General features: G+C 38.8%; 4 protein-coding genes across 7 annotated transcripts; 1 reads left to right on the top strand and 3 right to left on the bottom strand.

Annotated features, from left to right (window-relative positions):
- Positions 1-821: 821 nt before the first annotated feature.
- On the bottom strand, positions 822-4,442 carry LOC143901958 (zinc finger FYVE domain-containing protein 1). Its single transcript, XM_077414616.1, has 6 exons — positions 3,913-4,442; positions 3,555-3,821; positions 3,077-3,449; positions 2,745-3,003; positions 2,189-2,639; positions 822-2,105 (listed from the first exon to the last, which is right to left on the bottom strand). Exons 1-6 carry the CDS (start codon positions 4,373-4,375, stop codon positions 1,891-1,893), a joined length of 2,028 nt encoding a protein of 675 aa, XP_077270742.1. The 5' UTR covers positions 4,376-4,442; the 3' UTR covers positions 822-1,890.
- Positions 4,443-5,007: 565 nt separating this feature from the next.
- LOC143901967 (uncharacterized) lies at positions 5,008-5,891 on the bottom strand. The gene is made up of 2 exons (XM_077414635.1): positions 5,480-5,891; positions 5,008-5,286 (listed from the first exon to the last, which is right to left on the bottom strand). Exons 1-2 carry the CDS (start codon positions 5,807-5,809, stop codon positions 5,122-5,124), a joined length of 495 nt encoding a protein of 164 aa, XP_077270761.1. The 5' UTR covers positions 5,810-5,891; the 3' UTR covers positions 5,008-5,121.
- A 1,313-nt stretch (positions 5,892-7,204) lies between these two features.
- On the top strand, positions 7,205-11,206 carry Rbpn-5 (Rab GTPase-binding effector protein rabaptin-5). 2 transcript variants are annotated; one of them, XM_077414618.1, is made up of 8 exons: positions 7,205-7,854; positions 8,099-8,206; positions 8,289-8,734; positions 8,933-9,429; positions 9,621-9,902; positions 10,013-10,232; positions 10,393-10,503; positions 10,588-11,206. In XM_077414618.1, exons 1-8 carry the CDS (start codon positions 7,812-7,814, stop codon positions 10,753-10,755), a joined length of 1,875 nt encoding a protein of 624 aa, XP_077270744.1. In that variant the 5' UTR covers positions 7,205-7,811; the 3' UTR covers positions 10,756-11,206. The 2 variants fall into 2 exon arrangements, with proteins under 2 accessions (XP_077270744.1, XP_077270745.1); XM_077414619.1 differs by having other exon boundaries at positions 7,206-7,854; positions 8,289-8,722.
- Positions 11,207-13,364: 2,158 nt separating this feature from the next.
- On the bottom strand, positions 13,365-19,950 carry Pat1 (Protein interacting with APP tail-1). 3 transcript variants are annotated; one of them, XR_013258224.1, is made up of 10 exons: positions 19,447-19,950; positions 18,964-19,077; positions 18,416-18,657; positions 17,935-18,114; positions 17,376-17,631; positions 17,167-17,291; positions 16,819-17,098; positions 16,564-16,729; positions 15,734-16,485; positions 13,365-15,105 (listed from the first exon to the last, which is right to left on the bottom strand). XR_013258224.1 is itself a non-coding variant. In XM_077414621.1 (9 exons), exons 1-9 carry the CDS (start codon positions 19,588-19,590, stop codon positions 16,256-16,258), a joined length of 1,737 nt encoding a protein of 578 aa, XP_077270747.1. In that variant the 5' UTR covers positions 19,591-19,950; the 3' UTR covers positions 13,365-16,255. The 3 variants fall into 3 exon arrangements, 1 of the variants encoding a protein (XP_077270747.1); XR_013258225.1 differs by having other exon boundaries at positions 13,365-14,585; XM_077414621.1 differs by having other exon boundaries at positions 13,365-16,485.
- Between the last annotated feature and the right edge of the window lie 302 nt (positions 19,951-20,252).

Here is a 20,252-nt window from a genome sequence, read left to right as displayed (position 1 = left end):
TTGAGATTCGATAATATTTGATTCTAATTTTAGAAGTTGACTATTGACTTTTTAAAATAGCCAACTTCGGAATTTGTAACTAAAAGTCAATCCGAACCTAATCTTTTAGATAAGATAAAAGAGATTAGCGAAAATATCAATCTTAATAATAAGCACAACTGGGTGCATATTAATTATAAATAATGAGAAAATTTTTTTTCCTTCAATTACAATATTTTATTTTTCACGATGGCAATTCTGTCGATTGGCCTTTATGCAAATAATAATTGTAAGAAAAAAAACAATTTTGTGGCAGAATATATTTATTACATTGTAAATGTGCATTTTTACTTCAGAAACATCTTTAATAATAAAAATACCGTGTTAAAATTAAGTTCATTATTCATATATTTATGCTGGTAATCCGAAAATTTAATTCCATAGTCAATAACACCTTCAATTGTCTCCAGGGTTTCATTGATTGTCTCTACATATAATTTCTCCAGAATTGATCGTTTTTCAATCTCATCGATACCACAGTATACAGTATATGTTTTAGAAATAGGTAGTCAAACACTTTAGCAGCATATTCTACTCACAAGAGGATGGGAAAATCATATAAACGTGTGACTTTTCCTTTTTACATATATAATAACTTGTATGTAATTTTTAGAAAATTATTTATTTAAATAGGCATTTGTACACCGTGGCTCTTTGGAAATTTTCACGCTTCTTTCTCAACCTCTTGAAATTATTGTTGGACTCTGTTTTCGGCGATGTACGCGCGTATCATCTGTGAAAGTGATCGATATCTTGAAATAAAGGTAAAATAAGGCAGCGACTTACTCAGAGAATTTGAAACTTTATTTCAAGCTGCTTATTATGATACATAGAACGAAATAAAAAGTAACAGTTTCCACTGTCGAAGACGCGTCATCGCGTCGTCCTATCTGAATATGCATCTGCAAATGCCATATGCCGGTATTAACAATTGTCACAGCCATGAGAGTTACATTTCTTGTAAACGGTTTTCTTCCTACAACTGTTGCGCGGTCATTGTTATCAGAGAAGATCAGAGAACTGTACATATGTACAAACGTCAATGCTGTATTATATAGGGATGTCCTATCGTTAACATAAATCTTTAACCAACTCTTCACCGAACAATTTTTAAGCGCAACGTCGATCTTGTATCGTTGAGAGAATAAAATTATACGTTAAAAGTAACGTATGTCTTTTTAATACACTTCAGGAAATTACTTTCAAACAGTAATGATCATAACTATGGCACACTCATACATTTATGTACATTTATATAGTAACAAAATTATTTTCTAATTATAAAAACCAAGTTAAACAAAGTACGATTTTCAAACAACTTTCGGTACAATTCTATATTCTTGAAAAATTTTGATGATCTCCCGATCTCCAATCGTAAAAAATGTACTTAAAAAGTTTTCACTTGATGAAATATGCAAGTAAGATATATTTATATAATTTAATATTAAAAATATGTAAGTAATAAAATTGTATCCCTCAGATATTTTATCACAAAGCTTTTTCGCGTGTCGTACAAAATAATTCGCATCGTTACCTTAGATAGATAATGTTGAAAATAAAAAATTATGAATTAAAATTTTTATTTAGAATTTAAAAGAGTCAAATTTCTAGTTTATACATAAAAAGTCTTTTCAAAAAGCTTACAGTCAATTGCGCGATTTGGCCATACAAATCTAAGACAGTCTACGCTCACGATTAAGTCGGTACAATACTTTTGTTTATCTTACAAAAGCAATTACGTAAAATAAATAAATGTATTTCGTTTCAAAAGTGAATATTTCCTTTTCCATTCCGAGGTCTCTATAAATTTTTGGGCTCCGTTTCCTTTAAGACACACGCCTTCAAATAATTTCAAACGCAAGCGTTGCATACTCTGACGGGATGATCCCATCCTCGGTGAGGTACAGGCTTACGGTGTTGCGAACATTCTTGACACACCCCATGTCCGCAAGCTCTACAGTGATGTAAAGGAAGCATCGAGGAAAACTTCCGTTCGCAGACGTAACAATTAACCACCTCTGAGTCGGGTATCCAATAAGATGGTCGTACACTATCTTTTATAAAGGCTGTGCGCAAATAAAGGATATTTAGAATTTATCTGAGAATTACGCGAATTCTAATGATCGCAATTGTGACCGCTTTTACTTACATTTGGAATAACTAAAAACCGTTCCAACGGCATTCAGTGTCGACACCACGTGCTCCGTTACTTTTCGTACGCCTACGTCCTCGACAGGTTCGAGAGAATCATCGCTGGAGCAGTTTGTATCTTTCTCGTAGCACGCGTCGCAAACCCGAACGGGCGAGTACCAGTTCCTGTTGGGCACGCATTTTGTTTTCGACGAGCACTGAGCGCAAAAGCCCTCCCCACATTCGCGGCAATGATGCTTGTCATCCGTCAGACTAAATAGCAATTTGCACTGATAGCAGTGCTTTATCTCGTTATTCGGTCGCCAATAGGATGGTGCCACTTGATCCGCGGCCCAAGCTTTCAACGCTTTCGTTGGTTGCAGAGAAACGTTGGTGACAGCTTCACTGATATACGAAACACTATCGACAACCCGTTGCGCCGTATTCTGAGAAGCTATAGACCGATTCGACTGAAAAAGAAAAGGGACGGTGAGGAGTTACTTCATTAAGAATTAGAATTAGATAGACAAAAAAATATTGATAATAAAAAGAAGCTTCTTACTCTCAATACTTACCATGTTCCATATGTGCGTGATCTTTTTGCGTATGGCAACATCCTCGGGATTATTGCCGTACCAGTACTGCCTGCTCTTGTATATTTCTCCACAATGCGGACAATCTATGATGTATCCCGACCAGGCATTTTTAGCAAAACTATACCAGTTGTTTTGATTTTCCTCGTAATACCGCCTGCTTACTTCAATTTCTTTTCCATTCTTATAACACCTTTTGCATATGTATATTAAATTTTCATACTGACATTGGAATTTGCACCTATCGCAACAAACAATCATTAATTCAAGGAGCTGTACAACTAAAACAGCGTATGAAAAATCCATGTACCAACCTAGTATTACTGCTGTGTGGTTTTCCTTCACGAAGGTGTCCCATACTGTTGGCACAGCCATTACCACAACTCAGACATTTGACGGGACAAGTAAAATACTGTTCTGGGAATAGAGAATTGGAAATGTTTCCGTTTTCGTTTGACAACTGATCATTCAACCTCTTAAGTGTGTAGTACACCAGATGTGGTTTTCTGGCTGAGCGTACCGTCGTATTATTCAATTCGCTCTCAATGGTGGATCGCAACAGCTCATAATCCGTCGTGTCGTTCGCCGATTGCAAACCGACGTATTTAATAGAGCTGAAAGCGTCAATTTCAAGACTCATCTGCGTAAATCTGTTCCTCAGGATATCTTCCGCGCTTTCCACCCCATCTATAAAAGAACCAATCAACATGTCACATTACAGAAGCGATTATCAGCCGTAATAAAGTTCTCAGTTTGAAATTACTGTCATCCTGAGAGAGTAGCAATATGTACTGTTGATCAAAGGTATGGTGTGCCTAGTTTCGTGCAGCACTATAATACTCGGTCCGAGCGTGCTCAACGAGGTAGAGATCCCCTCTTTCTGCCCGATCGCTTGTAAGGCAGCTTTAAAGCGATGGCTGTAAGCGCGCGACGCGGTACCCAGGAACGTGAACAAATCCCTGTTCAGTCTCTCGGAATGGATTCCATAAACCACAATATCGGAAACCGCAAGTACTTTGAGCAGTAATTTTGCCCGTTCATTTTCACAGCTCGCAACAGCTAGACAAACAATGTAAACCTGTTGAATCTAGCACGCACAATTAACTTATACATATAAAATCTGAGAATGACAACCCAGAATATATTCTACCTTGTAAGCCTTCCGTGTCCAAGCAAATAACATTGAGAATTGGATCAAACGCCGCCCAAACGCCCAACGTACAACAGTTCTGCTGGTTTGACGTTTGAAACACCTCCTCGCCCTTGAAAAACACCTGATTCATAGTGTGGCTCTTCCCGTCGCCCGTGTTCCCGAATATCGACACGATTTTGACTTTGTCGTTCTCCGCGCAGTTCAACTTCCTCAGAAACTCTTCCGCATTGAGAACCTGCAGGTTCCCCCATCCATTGAGCAGCAAGAAACTCTTGTTATTGTTATTATGGCACTTTGTACAGTTCACCGGGGGATTCTTTCCCGCGGTGAACAGCTTGGGACTGAACTCGGGTAGCTTGTCAAAATCGTTGTCCAGGCTGCTGTCCAGGCTCTTCATGATCGCTGAATCCGTCGGTTCTACTTTTAAGGTTTCAATCCAGGGTTTCCACAACGTACTCATAACGTACACGAACTCCCTTGAAAGAAACGCAAATCAACAATCGAATCGCCGTGTGTCGTTCATCAGTGTCAGCAGAGAGAAACCTGAGAGAGGCCATCCCGGCATTTTTCGTCAATTTTTCTGTGTCACATTTTCCGACGCGCACCCTGATAAAGTGCGTATCAACTACGTCGTTTCGCTCGGTAACCGCACATGGTTTGCGTCCGTGCTAATGGTTCGTGTCCGAACTAGCCAGTTAGTGGGGATATGCTGCGGCCTCGCTCGGCCACGTTCGGCCGCGCTCGGCCGGCCCGGCGCCTCGGCAAGCTTCGAGCGAGGAGAGAAGGACAGACATACGATTTACGATTTACTGTCTCCGTCTATGACTGCTAGCTGCCTTGGCACGCGCCGGCTATGCGACGTTGCCACGATGCCACGCACTTCGGATATCGCGTACGGTGTCTCGCCGAGTGCCGAATCTCGAGTTGTTAAATATATATATATATATATATATATATATATATATATATATATAATTTATTAACATAAAAATTAAAATTTGTTAACGTAATACTATTTTTGTTAAGTAAGGAAGGAAAGGATTTTTAGAAGTCAGAGGAACAGCTACGCATAAATAAAATATATCACCTATATGTATATTAATATTGTTATTTTATTTCAAAGTAAATTAAAAGAAGTACGATATAAAAGTATGATATAAAAGTTATATATTATTTCTCATAGTAATGAATTTGGATTCCGGTAATTTATTTATCTTCTCCAGCTTCGCGCCCGCGCCCTCTGCCTCTTCCTCCACCTCGTCCTCTGCCACTGCCTCTGCCTCTGCCTCTGCCTCTGCCTCTGCCTCTGCCTCTGACTCTCCCTCGCATCGCGTTGTATACCGCCCGCACCAACGAGCTTAACGTTTCAGGCTGTAACAAAAAATAAATATTTTAAGTAAAATGACATTTTCGTGTATATATATACGTAAATAAATTTCATTATTAACACTTTGTCGAACGCTGTCACGTATGCGTCACATGTGATATGTGCGACTGTCATTGCAAAGTGTTAATAATCATTATCAATAATGATAAGAAATTATCCCATTATTTCAACACTTACGTTTAATACGATCGGCTGAGTCGCCGTCGGAGCCGTTGCTGTGGTCGACATCGTCGCCGTGGCCATGGGCGCCGTTACGACCGCCAGGGTCGTCGTTGACGTCGTGGCTCTAGAGGCCGTCGCGGCCGCCGTCGGCATCGTGATCGTGACGGCCCCCACGGCCACGATGCCGACGACGGCCGCGACGGCTCCTACGGCCACGATGCCGACGACAGCAACGACGACCCCGAGGCCCGTGACGGCCCTCACGATCACGATGCCGACGGCGGCCGCGACGGCCTCTAGAGCCACGACGTCAACGACGACCCCGGCGGTCGTAACGGCGCCCATGGCCACGGCGACGATGTCGACCACAGCAACGGCTCCGACGGCGACTCAGCCGATCGTATTAAACGTAAGTGTTGAAATAATGGGATAATTTCTTATCATTATTGATAATGATTATTAACACTTTGCAATGACAGTCGCACATATCACATGTGACGCATACGTGACAGCGTTCGTCAAAGTGTTAATAATGAAATTTATTTACGTATATATATATATACACGAAAATGTCATTTTACTTAAAATATTTATTTTTTGTTACAGCCTGAAACGTTAAGCTCGTTGGTGCGGGCGGTATACAACGCGATGCGAGGGAGAGGCAGAGGCAGAGGCGAAGCTGGAGAAGATAATAAATCACCGGAATCCAAATTCATTACTATGAGAAATAATATATAACTTTTATATCATACTTTTATATCGTACTTCTTTTAATTTACTTTGAAATAAAATAACAATATTAATATACATATAGGTGATATATTTTATTTATGCGTAGCTGTTCCTCTGACTTCTAAAAATCCTTTCCTTCCTTACTTAACAAAAATAGTATTACGTTAACAAATTTTAATTTTTATGTTAATAAATTATATATATATATATATATATATATATATATATATATATATATATATTTAACAACTCGAGATTCGGCACTCGGCGAGACACCGTACGCGATATCCGAAATGCGTGGCATCGTGGCAACGTCGCATAGCCGGCGCGTGCCAAGGCAGCTAGCAGTCATAGACGGAGACAGTAAATCGTAAATCGTATGTCTGTCCTTCTCTCCTCGCTCGAAGCTTGCCGAGGCGCCGGGCCGGCCGAGCGCGGCCGAGCGCGGCCGAGCGTGGCCGAGCGAGGCCGCAGCATATCCCCACTAACTGGTTAGTTCGGACACGAACCATTAGCACGGACGCAAACCATGTGCGGTTACCGAGCGAAACGACGTAGTTGATACGCACTTTATCAGGGTGCGCGTCGGAAAATGTGACACAGAAAAATTGACGAAAAATGCCGGGATGGCCTCTCTCAGGTTTCTCTCTGGTGTCAGAGAGAAGCCGAAGTGCCCAGAACTGCCCAGAAGTGCCGAAGTGCCGAAGCCTGAGAGAGGCCATCTTGGTCCGTGGGACGGGACCCTTGTACACTACCGCCAATACAATAATACTTCCGTGTTAGAAATTGGTACTACGTAGCCACATCCATTTTCCGACACTGCCGATAAAAACATCCGCGCTACGTCCACATGCGATTGTGAATCAAGAAAATTATATATTATATTATATATCTTGAGCCACATTTTTTTTTAAATTAAGATATCCATTTGTGGACATAGCGCGAACGCGCATAAGAATTTTATATGTTTTATCGGCAGTGTCGGAAAATGGACGTGGCGTGGACGTGGCTGCTGGTTGGAAATGGTCTATCTCTTCCCAAGTCTATGGTCCGGGTTGTCCGGGTGTAATTCGCGGCTTCGCGCCCCCGAAACCCCGAAGGGAGAAGAACGAAGAACGGAGAACGGAGGATCGCGCGAATGCGAGAGGTGTAGCCGGGAGATTTCGCTGATTACATATAAGTGGTGGACACGCATCGTCCGGCGAATTGCATCTTTGCTGTCGTTAGCGAAATTGTTGGATGGCCGAGCGAGGTCAATTCCGGTTTCCGAGTTCGCTTCCGTGATCCGTGATCTTCATTCTCGAGCGAGTCCCTGTTCGCGTAAGTACTGGACGACTGGACCGGATCTCGCTCGAGTCGCTATGAGCCAGTGACACAACTGGCCACTGCCAGCGGCATGCCGTCGTCATCGTCATCGTCATCGTCGTCGTCGTCGTCACCGTCGTCGTTGTCGTCGTCGTCGTCGTCGTGGTCGTCGTCATCGTCATCGTCATCATCGTCGAGAGGCGGCCACCAGTCCCGGCTGAGCTCCGAGATATGCTCTCCGAATTCGCGTCCGTGGCAGTGACCCGCTCCGGCAAAATTGTCGCCCTCGTCCGTGTGAAGTGATCGAACGATGGAGAACCAGGACGATCGGACGGTCAGAGCGAACGGAAACGGTACGTCACCGAGCGGTAGTTCTTGCTTTAGGTCTTTGTCGGTGTCGTCGTCGCGACACGCCGAGAGAAAAAAAATACGAAAAAAAAAAAAAAGAAACGAGATATTTAAACGCAGTGGTTAGGAAAGCGCAAAGCTCTATTCGCTTGTCAGGCTTTTTTTCGAGACGTCGCTCGCGTGTTTGTTAAATGTCGAGGCCGCTCGCGATGCGATTTAATTTCATTAAGAGAGTCTGTTACGATTCAGAGGATCCACAGACGAAGATCAGCCGATTGGAGTCGGAGAACGTTAAGATGCGAGAGGAGTTTAATGTACAAAGGGCCAAGATGAAGGAGTTGTTCCTTCAGAAAGAGGGTACGTAACATGTGCGATATTTATACTCTGGACTACAAGTAGCTCTTCGGCAGTTATACCTACAAGCAATGTATTTTTGTAGTGGAATTAAAACGAAGGCTAGAGGAAAATATGGGCCTGCAGAAGGAAAATTTGAGACTGAAGAATGAGCTGGACGAAGCAAAGAGCCAACTAGTCGTCGCGGATCTTAAAATACAGAATGATATAATGATGGAGAAGAGAAAGGCCCAGGAGGAGATAGCATCTTTGCAACAGGTTATACACGAAACGGTGGAGGAGTTCTCCTGCTCTAGGAAGCAGCTTGTCAGCGAAGTGTCGAAATTACAACTGGCTCTTTCTAAGCTTCAAGAAGAGAATGCGCTGCTGAAAACGCAATTGCCGCGCGACCCGCCGACGGACGGGCCGCAAATCTCGTTGTCTACAGTAACCAAGACATTAGCTAGAAAAGTGGTATCGCAATTAGGCGCGGATTCCTTATCTTTAGGCCCTGACAATTTAGAAGAAAGCATGCGGAAGGTAAAAAAATATGTACGTAAATCTAAAATTGCATGGTACATTTAACCCTTTGTGTAATCGCTTGCTAATATAAATGCATATATATTTTTTGCAATATATTTAAGTGATCTCTAACATCATCTCTTTAAACACGTTAAAACAAACGCTTGTCTTACAGCAATAATATTTGTAATATTTGCAGCGATATCGATAAAAACTGTAATTTTATAGGCGCAAGAAGATGCGGAAGTTTTACGTTCATTGGTTGTTCCACTTGAGGAGGAGATAAAAGCTTTAAAGGAGAAACTGAGGTCAACCGATGACGAATTACAAAAATATAAAGAAGTTTTAATAAAGAGACGGCAGCAAGAACCTGGTTCCTTCGAGCCGTCGTGTGATATGTGCGTCAACTACGAAGCGCAATTAGTCAAAGTAGAAGCGACTGCCAAGGATTTGGAGAAGCAGTTGTTGGACTCTCAACGTATGCTGCAAGCTCAAAAGGAGGATCTAGCTAAGGAAGTTGAATTTCGAAAGGAGATGGAGGAAAAGTGGAATGAGAAGAAAGAGGAGCATAAAATCAAAGTTGCGGAGCTCACCGTTACCTCGCAGACGGCGCAGCAAAATTTACTAGAGTTGAAGAAAACTTTTGAACAAATTCAAAGGAGTGTATCGGAGGAACTTTGTAAATTGACACGAGGCAGAGAAGAAGTACAGAGACATCTTACTGCGTAAGATAATCTTTCTATCAAAAAGTTATTTTTAGTGGTATATAGGTATATATATGTGCGTGTGTGTAATACTAAAAATAACTACACACGCGCGGACACACACACACACACAAAGTTAAATTATATGTAAAAATGAGAGGTAGATGATATTATGGTGTATTATTTAATAAAGCTTTATTCAAACTTTTCAGACTTCAGATGGAGAATGAAAATCTTGTGGGTAAACATAGTAAACATTCGCAACAACTTCAAAGTGAGAGTATCAACATGCCAAACACTGTTGAGGAACTGCATATGAGCCTTCTAAAAATTCGCGAAGATTTAATTACAGCTAAAGTGGCTCAAGAAGTTGCACAGGAGAAGGAAGAAACATTGCGATACGAAGTTACTTTACTGAGAGAACAAATGGAGCAGGAGAGTAGGGTTAAGGAACAAGACAATGCTGTATTAAAGAATGAAATAAGTGGGTTGAGGTAAGGCTATACATTGACTATATATACGACAATAATATTATTATAAATTACGATTGCTTGATACCATAATTGTTAAAACAAAACTTTACTCCGTTCCACATTTTACACAGAGCGCAATTAGATAAATATATAAAAGATCATCGTACACTCGCCGATAAAGAAGAGAAACTTGATCGGTTGGAAAAACAGCTGCAGGAAGTTCAGAAAGAGAAGAAGGATGCAGACTCAGTTACAACTGAATTACGACAAAGAGTTATGAGTCTACAGCAAGAATTAGATACCAGCGAGGCAGTACAGAAAGACTTTGTTCGATTATCACAATCATTACAGGTAATGGAAATAATATAAACAATGAATTCAGAATTGTCGAGATACAAAGTTGATTAAAGATTGTCGAAATTATTTGTAGATAAAAGATAACTAACTGTAGTAAACTATAAGTAGAACTGTGATATACCTATAAAATAACATTATTTTGACGATCACACAGGTACAACTGGAAAGGATTAGACAGGCAGGTAGTGAAGTAAGATGGCAACATGAAGAGGATGTTGAAGAGTGTCCTAGTTGTCACACCACATTCTCAGTCACAAAAAAGAAGGTAAGTTGAAGAAGCGCGAGTTAAATTATTATGGCCTGTATATATACATATAGAACAGAATTAAAGAGGCTTAACATCATGCAGGTACATTGTCGTCACTGTGGCCATATATTTTGTCAATCTTGCCTCTCACACGTTGTGAACAGTGGGCCGAAACAAAGACCATCCAGAGTCTGTGATGTTTGTCATACTTTATTAGTGCAAGATACCGCACCATACTTCAGCCAAGAACCTCCACATACACCTGACTAAATGTTCTAAAGTTACGGGATTCTAACACAGTTTAATAAGACATGCAATATCAGTCTGGTAATATACTGATTGGTATGTCTCAAAAGTATACCGATCTAAGGTGACTAAGGCCCGTATTCATAGTCGAATCTTATTTCAAGACTGTCTTAAGTAATGTCTTAAGACGCTAATACGGTTCTGTGATCGGTTCATAACATCTTAAGATCGTACTTAACACGGTCTTAAATATAAGATACGACTATGAATACCGACCACAGATGACTCTCTTTTTTTGTAGAGAGAGAGAGAAAAAAAAAGAGAGAGTTAGAAATGTTGATAGCGTAAAAATGGGATTTAGATAAGATTCCTATTACCTGAAAACCGGAGTGATACAACAGATATCGTGTAAATATAAAGTTATGTACTACCTAATGGTTACTGTAATTTAAACAGATTAAAGCTTTTGAATGTATGTGAGTTGTTCAGAAGAATCGTGAGTATTTATATTACATTATTTTGTCTTTATTTAATTACGGATCTCTCAGATATTCAATTAAAAGTTTTGTGTCTATGAAAGAGAAACAGACAACTAACTCTTTTTCATGGAAATATTTTTTGTTTACTTAACCCTGCAACCGTTCATGTGGGTCGTTCGCGTCCTGGGCATTTTGACTATGTGGTATTTTCCAAAGGTTTGTTTACTTAGCGCGTTCGTAAGGGTTGGTTTATAATAGCCGTAACCGTTGATTTAAGCCGTAATCTTTAAGAAATTGACCAATCACAGTCGAATGTGAGAAGAATAATCGACTGTGAACGACTGTAAACCAACCCTAACGGTCTCTAAAAAAAGTTTGGGGTGGAGAAAGTGTGAGGCCACAGGCCCGCCGATATCCGTTAGTTAGCTTGTGACTACGAGTAGTAAACTTTTATTGAGAACGCCAACGAGCCACATATACGGTTTATATTATACATAGGTAAAATTCAACTTTTCAAAAATCCTTTTTTTTTACTCAAAATATAAATTTTTACAAAAGTTTTGACTCAATTATTGCTCAATTGCTAATGTGAGATGGCAATGAGAAACGGTGATGACATCAGGCGATCGCTCCGTAAAAAAAATTTTTTTTACTGTATTATATTTACATAAAATAATAAATTTGGATATTTTTGGACTTACCTACGAAGTTTTGTAGTTTAACCATCGATATTTTATTTTTTATTTCAGTTTTATCCTCTATATAAGTCGCCATACAGAATTAGCGATTTTTGATCTTTCAAATTAATTCTGAAAGTACCTAACTTCAAGTAAAAATACCTAGAAGGATTTTTCTTAATAAGTTAATTAATAAAAGTTATGAATTTTTAAACATTACGGTGCGTTTTTAAAATGCTTTTTTTTTTCAAGGATTAAATTGCAAAATTAATTTTATAATATTATTGTTTAAACTCTTATAGTTAAGATCTCAAGGAACATCTTGTTGAAAAAGGTGCCGAAAAAGAGTGTACGGTTGCAGGGTTAATTTTTTCCTGCATTTTTTTTTTTTTTTTTTTTTTTTTTTTTTTTAAATAAAAACTAGCAATTGAATTGATAGTTTTAATTGTTGATTAAACAAAATAGAATGTACAATTATTTGTTATCTTATAACCGCTAGCTTTAATACAATCGTTAATAATGTAATGACAATGCGAGGGCAATAAGAACTTAAGGTGCAGTTGATAGTGTGTAATCTATTTAAACCCCAGCAATCAATTTAAATTTGTACAATACCACTAAATAGATTATTACATTGTCAACTACGTCTGCTACCCTTGTAGTGTCTGAATTATCAAAGAGACTTTACTATCTATTAAATTATACAAGTTTACAGTGGGTGAATAATATCGTTCGATATCCATCCAAAGTGCCTGAATGAATTTTTAAGGTTAAAATGATACAAATCTGCAAAAAATACTTGTAAATAATTGGTGAGTTTGAAAAATTAATTATCTCAAAATATCTCTAGAACAGTCCAAGGACATGCACGCGTGTATAATTTTTAGTTATCTATGTTCATATATTACGATATTCATACTAAAACAATATGCTTAACAAAAATTTTAGGATATACACTACCGCTCAAAAGTATTTGCCACCCTAGAAAAAATTCTAATTTTTTTAAGTAAATTTAATTTAAAGTGGAGATTATTGTTACATGTATTTATTATCTTACACAAAACTAATGTTATATTGGTATCTCTTACTTTCTAATTTCATGTAATTATTTTGCGTACGGAAAATCTCAAATAATAAATACATTTTCCGAAATCATCACGTTGGTATATCTAGAAGTAAAAAAAAAAAAAAAAAATTACAAAATTAATCAACATGCCAAAATTGTGTAATGTAAACTGTAATAAAAAAAAACGGACATATTGATGAGGCAAAAATTTAAATAACATGTAACTATCTATGCGATAAAGACATGTAGCAAATTATTAGCTTTTTCATTAAAATTTCATTAATAAACTCATCCCTGATCAAATTTTTTTAAGGTGGCAAATACTTTTGAACAGTAGTATGTATATAGGATGTATTTTTAAATGTCGAATTTTTTATGAGGTGAAAAGGTAACTTCATACAGCAAAGCATCTGTTCAACAAATTGTTCACCGAGTTTTAATAGCTTTAATACCTATCTCTTCATCTACATTACTATTATAAACACAGGAGCATGTATTTCAAATATTTTTTGTGTTACTTAAAAATTATGCGATGCGTGAAAACCTACGATCATTGTAAATCTTGAGATGAACAATGAATTAAACGTATTATAAATGCGTTTGATAAGCAATCGTAACAAAAAAATATTTTATACGAAACCTGAGCACAACTCTTTAAAAATTAAAACTGTCAACGAATAGCGAATCGTAAAGTATAAAATATATATACAAATCAAATTAAAACATTGGCAAATTTATATTAAAATGACGTATGTAAATACAAAAGATCTAAAAAAGATATATTTTTATGTGCAAAAATTCTCAATACATCGAGATGAAAAACGTAGATAAACATTGAGTCTAATATAATTCAACACAAGCACAGCAACTCAAACTAAAAAAAGAAGCCCTCAATGTTTATATTGCAGTATCGTGACTAATAAAAATGAAAGGTACAAGGGAAAAATGATCCCGATGAGAAACGAAACAAGGGGAAAGCCTATGTTTTGTCGAAATTGATCTGATCATCCTATCTTGTGGAACTTTCGAAGAAACGCTAAATATATCGTGCTGGGGAAAAACGATCATAATCCACATGTTTGTGCGGAAGAATCCATCAGAATCCAACATACAATGTAAATACTAAATAAACACTATGCATTTCGATACTTAGTATTTACTGCCAGTACTTTTTTAAATAGCTTCCTAAGATATTCTGATGTCTTAAAAATTAAAATTGCGTCTTTCTCGAAATTACTCAGGATGGATCATTTTTCCTCTGTACCCTTCAAATAATTTATAAATTAAATTAACATTTTCAATAAATTTGAATTAAAATCATTAAATTAACATTGCATAAATTTGAATTAATATCGCACTGACAATTACTTAATTTATTAATGTTATAAAATATCAACATAAGACAGATAGAATTATTAGGTAACCCTCGAATAACACGATTAATTAGTTCCGTGTTATTGAAAACCGTGCAAGTTAAGATTCCAGATCCATATAAAATTGGGCATGTGATTTTAAGAGATTATATATATATATATAATCTCTTTCCATCCATCTCTCCATCCATTACTTTTCGACCAAAGGTTGCGGGGGTGGGTCACCGATTTTGATGCCGATTTTTTCCTCGAAAGTACACTAGAAAAGAAGATGATCCTGAAAATTTGAGCCCGATTCGATCAAATCCGGCCGCTGGAGAATTTTTTGACTTTTGAAAAGTCGATTTTTCAGTCATTTTCAAAAATTTATATCTCAGCTTCTATATAACTTAGAGACTCGTTTGAGGCCGCATTCTTTTCTGTAAACCCTCTACTTTTAAGGAAAAAATTGGTCATTGGTTTATACTCAAGTCCGGCTTCATGGCGAGCTGCTAACTAAACCACTGTTTTAGAGAAATTTTGCCTATTTTTGAAATGCTGTCATATCTACAGTTTTCGAAGTAGAGGGTTGATCAGCAGCTGATATTTTTTGTTCCAGTATACTCTGAAGAAATCTACCCACTTTTTGCTTGATTGCTTCTATTTCGTTAAGTTATGGCCATCTAAAGTTGATCGATTTTCGAAAAATCGCCATTTTCAGATAGCCAGAACTTTTTTCTTTCAACTCGAAATCCTTTGAAATTTTTAGGGAATATTCTTCATTATATCCTTAAACAACCCTGAAATTTCAATTTTGGAATAGAAGTGGTTTCCGAGTTATAAAGTTTTTCAAATGTCAACTTTTCGGTTTAATATGACATTTTTTGTGGTTTTATCATCAATTTTGTAAATTTAATGTAAATAATTGATATTTTTCGGAAAATATAATCGAAAATAAGGAGCAAAACGCGGATTGTTTGAGAAAATTAAGGGAAAAAATTAATATTTTTTATTTTGATTTATTTGTTTAAAATTGTTCAAAGTTTATATATAGTACTAACGTTAATACTGTTATTTTTAATGTTATTTTATTGTTATTTGGAAATTTGTATTCAACATATTATTAAAAGAAATAAACAATTATTTACTTTTTAAAAATTTTAAACAAATAAATCAAAATAAAAAATATTAATTTTTTAATTTGCGTATCTTTTAAATTTCACGAGGTGAAAATTACAAAAGTGAGGAAATTCACTAGAGTATCTACGATTTTATTTGTCGAATTCTAGTAAATCTGTTCACTTTTGTAATTTTCAACTCGTTTTAACCATACACTACTCCTCTCAGCCACGACAACTACGTACGTTATCCCCAAATACATTTTAATAAATATTAGTACGAGAAATATAGACTTCTTCGAATACTTACAGGAAGCACAGAAAAACTCGTGCAATATGATTACTCCTTGATTGCTGAAGAGAGTTTGATATCTCTTATAAATTCTGCATTATTCGAATGATTTCTTAAATGGTGATTCATGTAATACACCCCCACATATATAATACACAATCGACCCCCTGAGTAGTCATCGTGGTCATATTAAGTTCTTGCTATTGAGGCGAGAAATGACCCTATTTCTACTGCAACGATTAGGAGCCTTAATTGAATGACCGTGTTATTCCAACTTCACTCAAGTACCGTGTTGTTCAAGGGTTGCCACAATTTTTTGCCGTGCTATTCGAGACTCCGTGCAGTTCAAGTACCGTATTATTTAAGAGTCACCTGTATTACTCGTACGATCAAATCAATGCTTTATAAATTTCTAATTTCTGCGACTTTTTTTCTTTTCCCTACTTTGGCCCAAAAATGTCTTGTAAACGCAACGGACCAGTAAGTTGCTCGATGATATACAATGACATAAAATTTGAATTAGACACACTTATTGATATATCACATGGAAAAGAACACATTCATTACGTTTGCGATTGGCTGTGGACGTTTTTGTACATCAATCGGTGGTTCCTCAGATTGAGCGTGTTTATCTCTAAGCTCCTTCCAATGATTCAATATGTCCGTGTACTCCAATATCTTTTCATAATCGTCTAACTTATTATACACGTGTAAAAGTCCTCGATAATCGTATTCTAAACCACTATAACCCTTTCCGAATAACTTTAAGCCTGTCGAAATAAAATTTTGCGAAATGTAATAGCGTTTTGTGTCATGATAAACGCAATTCAAAACACATATATACTTACTGATCGAGATACTACGATGGTAAAGCTTTTCGGCGTCTCTGTACCGGTTCATATGGAAATTGTATAATGAAGCTAAATGCCCTATACTCAAACCTACTTCATAATCATCGGGTCCTAATAATTCTTCTTTAATACCAATAGCTTTCAGATGCATCGCTTCCGCTTCCTGGAACACATTGAACGTGCAACGAAATAATTAAATATGCAGCGTGTATATACATACTATATCAGTCTTTATTCTATGCATCGAGATACCTGAAACTTCCTCATACTCTGGTATAAGCGGCCCAAGTTTCCGTAATGTTTCGCCGTTTGTACGTTTCTTTCGCCAAACGCAGTTTTCGACATTTCTAAAGCAGACAAATGAAGACACTCGGATTTGAGTAAGAGATTCTGTTCAGACAACGGTGTGGACGCGTTATCTATAGCTATCTCTTCAAGAATAAGTGCCTTTATTCTCCTAGCACTCGCGAGCATTAAATGATTCGCGGGTAAATGTTTCTCCATGATATCTATAGCTGTTCCAGCATGCTCACTGTAAAATGAGAGTTAATCGTACCGTATAATATATACGATAAGCCAGATGTAATTCCAATTGATTACCTTGCATCGTCAAATCTGCCAGAGCTGTATTCGTGTACGTAGAGAGCGTAAGCTAAGTCTTCGTGTGCTAAGGCAACATGAAGATTAGTCCTGCCGAAAATCGTTTTTCTAATATCTAACGCAGTCTAAAATACAAGAACGGTTTTTATAATCGTCTGCACAGATTACGGTTGATTCGCGGTGATTTGAAGATGTCTGGAGATAAATACCTTGTATATAGTTACACTATTGCTGATGCTATCGAAGTTTAGTAAGAAAAATCCGTAATCGATGAGAACGTCGCTATATTTCGGATGATCCGTATCGAATACTTCTCTCGCGAGGTATACGGCCTCCTTAATCAGCAAACCGGCTTTTTGGAATTCTCGCTTCACCACGCATGACTTCGCTGCTTGTCTCAGAACGTCGACGATGATTCCCGCGGGAAGCGATGGTTTCAATTGTTTTAACGCTTCTATGCTCCATCTGGATGGTGGGTAGTATTATTACATATACATATATAACGTCAGGAGTAAAAATGATGCAAAACAAATATTATGTTCATTTCTGCCAATGTAAATTAACTTTAATCTCGATTTAACTTACTCTTTTCATCTTTTTCTAATTCTTAAAACTAGAAATGGACATAAATGAGGATCAACTCGCAGTCGAATTCGATTTCGACCCTCATTCCATATTGGTTTACAAGAGATCGATTAATAAGTGAAAAGTTTCTGGCAATTTTAATTCATTTTCGGGAAAATATAATAATACGTATTAGGTAAGCACCTGTAAGCTTCGTCGTATTCACTGCGTATATAGAATAGTACACTGAACTCGGCAAAAAGGGCAGCATGATTGCTATTATTGTACTGCTCGCTCTTTAACTTTCCTATCATTTTCATGGCAATTTGATGAGTCTCTGCAGCTTTCTTAAAGTCGCAGAATGCCGCTTGTGCATGTAACAGCCTAAAATGTATCGACAAATATACAATTCTTCTAATCCCGCTAAAAGCTTGCTCGGTACAAAAATTTGATAATCTAAAGCCCCTTGCACAATAGGCGATAGCGATAGCGATAGCGACAAAGTTGCCGAAAAAGGTATAGCTTTGTCGGCAACTTTATCGCTGTCGCTATCGCTATCGCCTATTGTGCAAGGGGCTTAAAGATCTGTCAACTAGATACACATGCGCACGAGCTTGTCGCCAAACACGATGTTACATTATACTCGCAGACATTAATTAAAACTAATATATGTCGACGCTCATACTTGTGACAACAATCCAATGTTCTGCACCAATCCTTGGGGGTGTCATTGTATTTCACACACAATTCCTTGCAGGTTGTCAGCACCTTTTTACTTTCAAAATACCAGCCGGCGTCGCTGAGAAATCCACCGAGTCTCAAACCTAGATTTATCAATTTGTCTGGCGAAGAGGGACTTGAACAGCATACCCTGCCGTAATGGGTGACCAGATGTCCCGCTATCCCTATCTTATGGTCCATCGGTGCCTTCGGTCATGAAAATACAAAAAATGTAAAATATTTTCCGACGTCAGAGGAAAAGTATGATGGGTGACAGCCATCAACATGTCATCAACCAAACTCCGATTAACATCGGTGTTTAAACTCGTCAAATAATACTTGTGCTTAATATGAATAAAACTAATTTCTTGTTTAACATATGGAAAAGAAGACCGGGTTAGAAATAGCAAATTGAAATTTCACTTTAGGCAGTTCCAGTCGGATTAATCGCCGATTAAGTTGATCCAAATCTGGTCCAAGTCACTCTCGAGGATTCCTACGTGACATGCTTACCTGAAATATTCTCAGGAGGTGTAATCGCCGATTGGTGACCTTGAGCATCTTGGAGAAAGTCTCCAGATCGCTTAATTCCGCCCCCAGTATACATAGTCTCCTCTCTCTGTACAGCTGAAAGAGATCAAACCCATGAAGGTCAACGGAAGGCTGTTACCGTTAAGCGCGTGCGGGGCGATATCAATCGGAGTCGATCGAGATCGGCCGTCTCGGAGGAATCGCGAAAACGGAGCGTCAAGTTCGCTCGTGCCGTAGGGCGGTCAGATCCTCGGCACGACTTGCGTCAACTTGTCGCCGTCGGAAACGTCGGGGCACGACCGAGAACAATGCCGTCCCGTCCCGTTCGAGGGTGGCGAGACGGAGATACAAAAACAAGCGTGACTGTCATCGCGCGCGCGGTTATACCTCGATCGTCTCCCCCTCGCCTCCCGTATCCGTCGCTGCGTCGCCGGAGACGACGACGACAGCTTGACGTCCTTTTACCTGATAGTAGAGATCGAAGCGCACGCTCTTGGGCAGATCGGTGAGACACGGTTTGTAAGTGCGAAACCTGTCGACCACCGCGGACACGCACAACTGGTACAGGCTCCGCGTGGAAAACAACCGTGGCTCGCGTCCATCGGCCATTTTCGCGAACGGCCTTTTTTTGATTAATCACCAACACAATCTCGGGTGTTGTAACCGCGCCGTCCGCACCGTCCGTCGCCCGTTGTCGTAGCGCGCGCGCGCGCGCGCGTTCGTGAATGCGTAGCGTAGCGTTGCGTGAATGCGTGAGTGCCGTGAGCCGCGAGCCGTGAGTACGTGCGTGCGTGCGTTGCGTGCGTGCGTGCGGACGCGGAGGGCACGTACCACGTACGTCGCGCGATCAGAGATGTCGCGCCGCCGTTTTTATCCGACAGGTCGCGAGCGCACCGCGAAACCGCGTGGTGCTCGCGCACCTGAAGTTCAGCCGCGTTCTTCTGGCTCGAATCGAGCTTTGATCAAATCTACAGGGTGTCCCGGGCATCGCGTACTCCGGTTACTCCTCCCGATGACAGCTCCCTTGACCAATGACTTTTTCATCAGCTGATTTCGGTCAAAGGAAGAGATTATATGCTCGCGAGAAGTGAGCTTGAGCGAGCTACGTGGCGTAAAAAATTAAGCTACCTGCTCCAGTTGATTTGGATTAATTTCAGCTGATGAGAGCTTTGTTTCGATAGAATTTTAATTTGGAGCGTAAAGGTGCCTTTTCACGTAATTGACGCTCGACCGGCTCGACGTTCATTTTCAGCGAGCAAAAATTTTCGAGA

Source organism: Temnothorax americanus, unplaced genomic scaffold (assembly GCF_048541705.1).
Source record: "Temnothorax americanus isolate GAGA-0224 unplaced genomic scaffold, ASM4854170v1 Scaffold37, whole genome shotgun sequence".
Classification (NCBI taxonomy): domain Eukaryota; kingdom Metazoa; phylum Arthropoda; class Insecta; order Hymenoptera; family Formicidae; genus Temnothorax; species Temnothorax americanus.
Note: the sequence above shows the minus strand (reverse complement) of the source record. Positions and strands in the feature narration are given on the sequence as shown.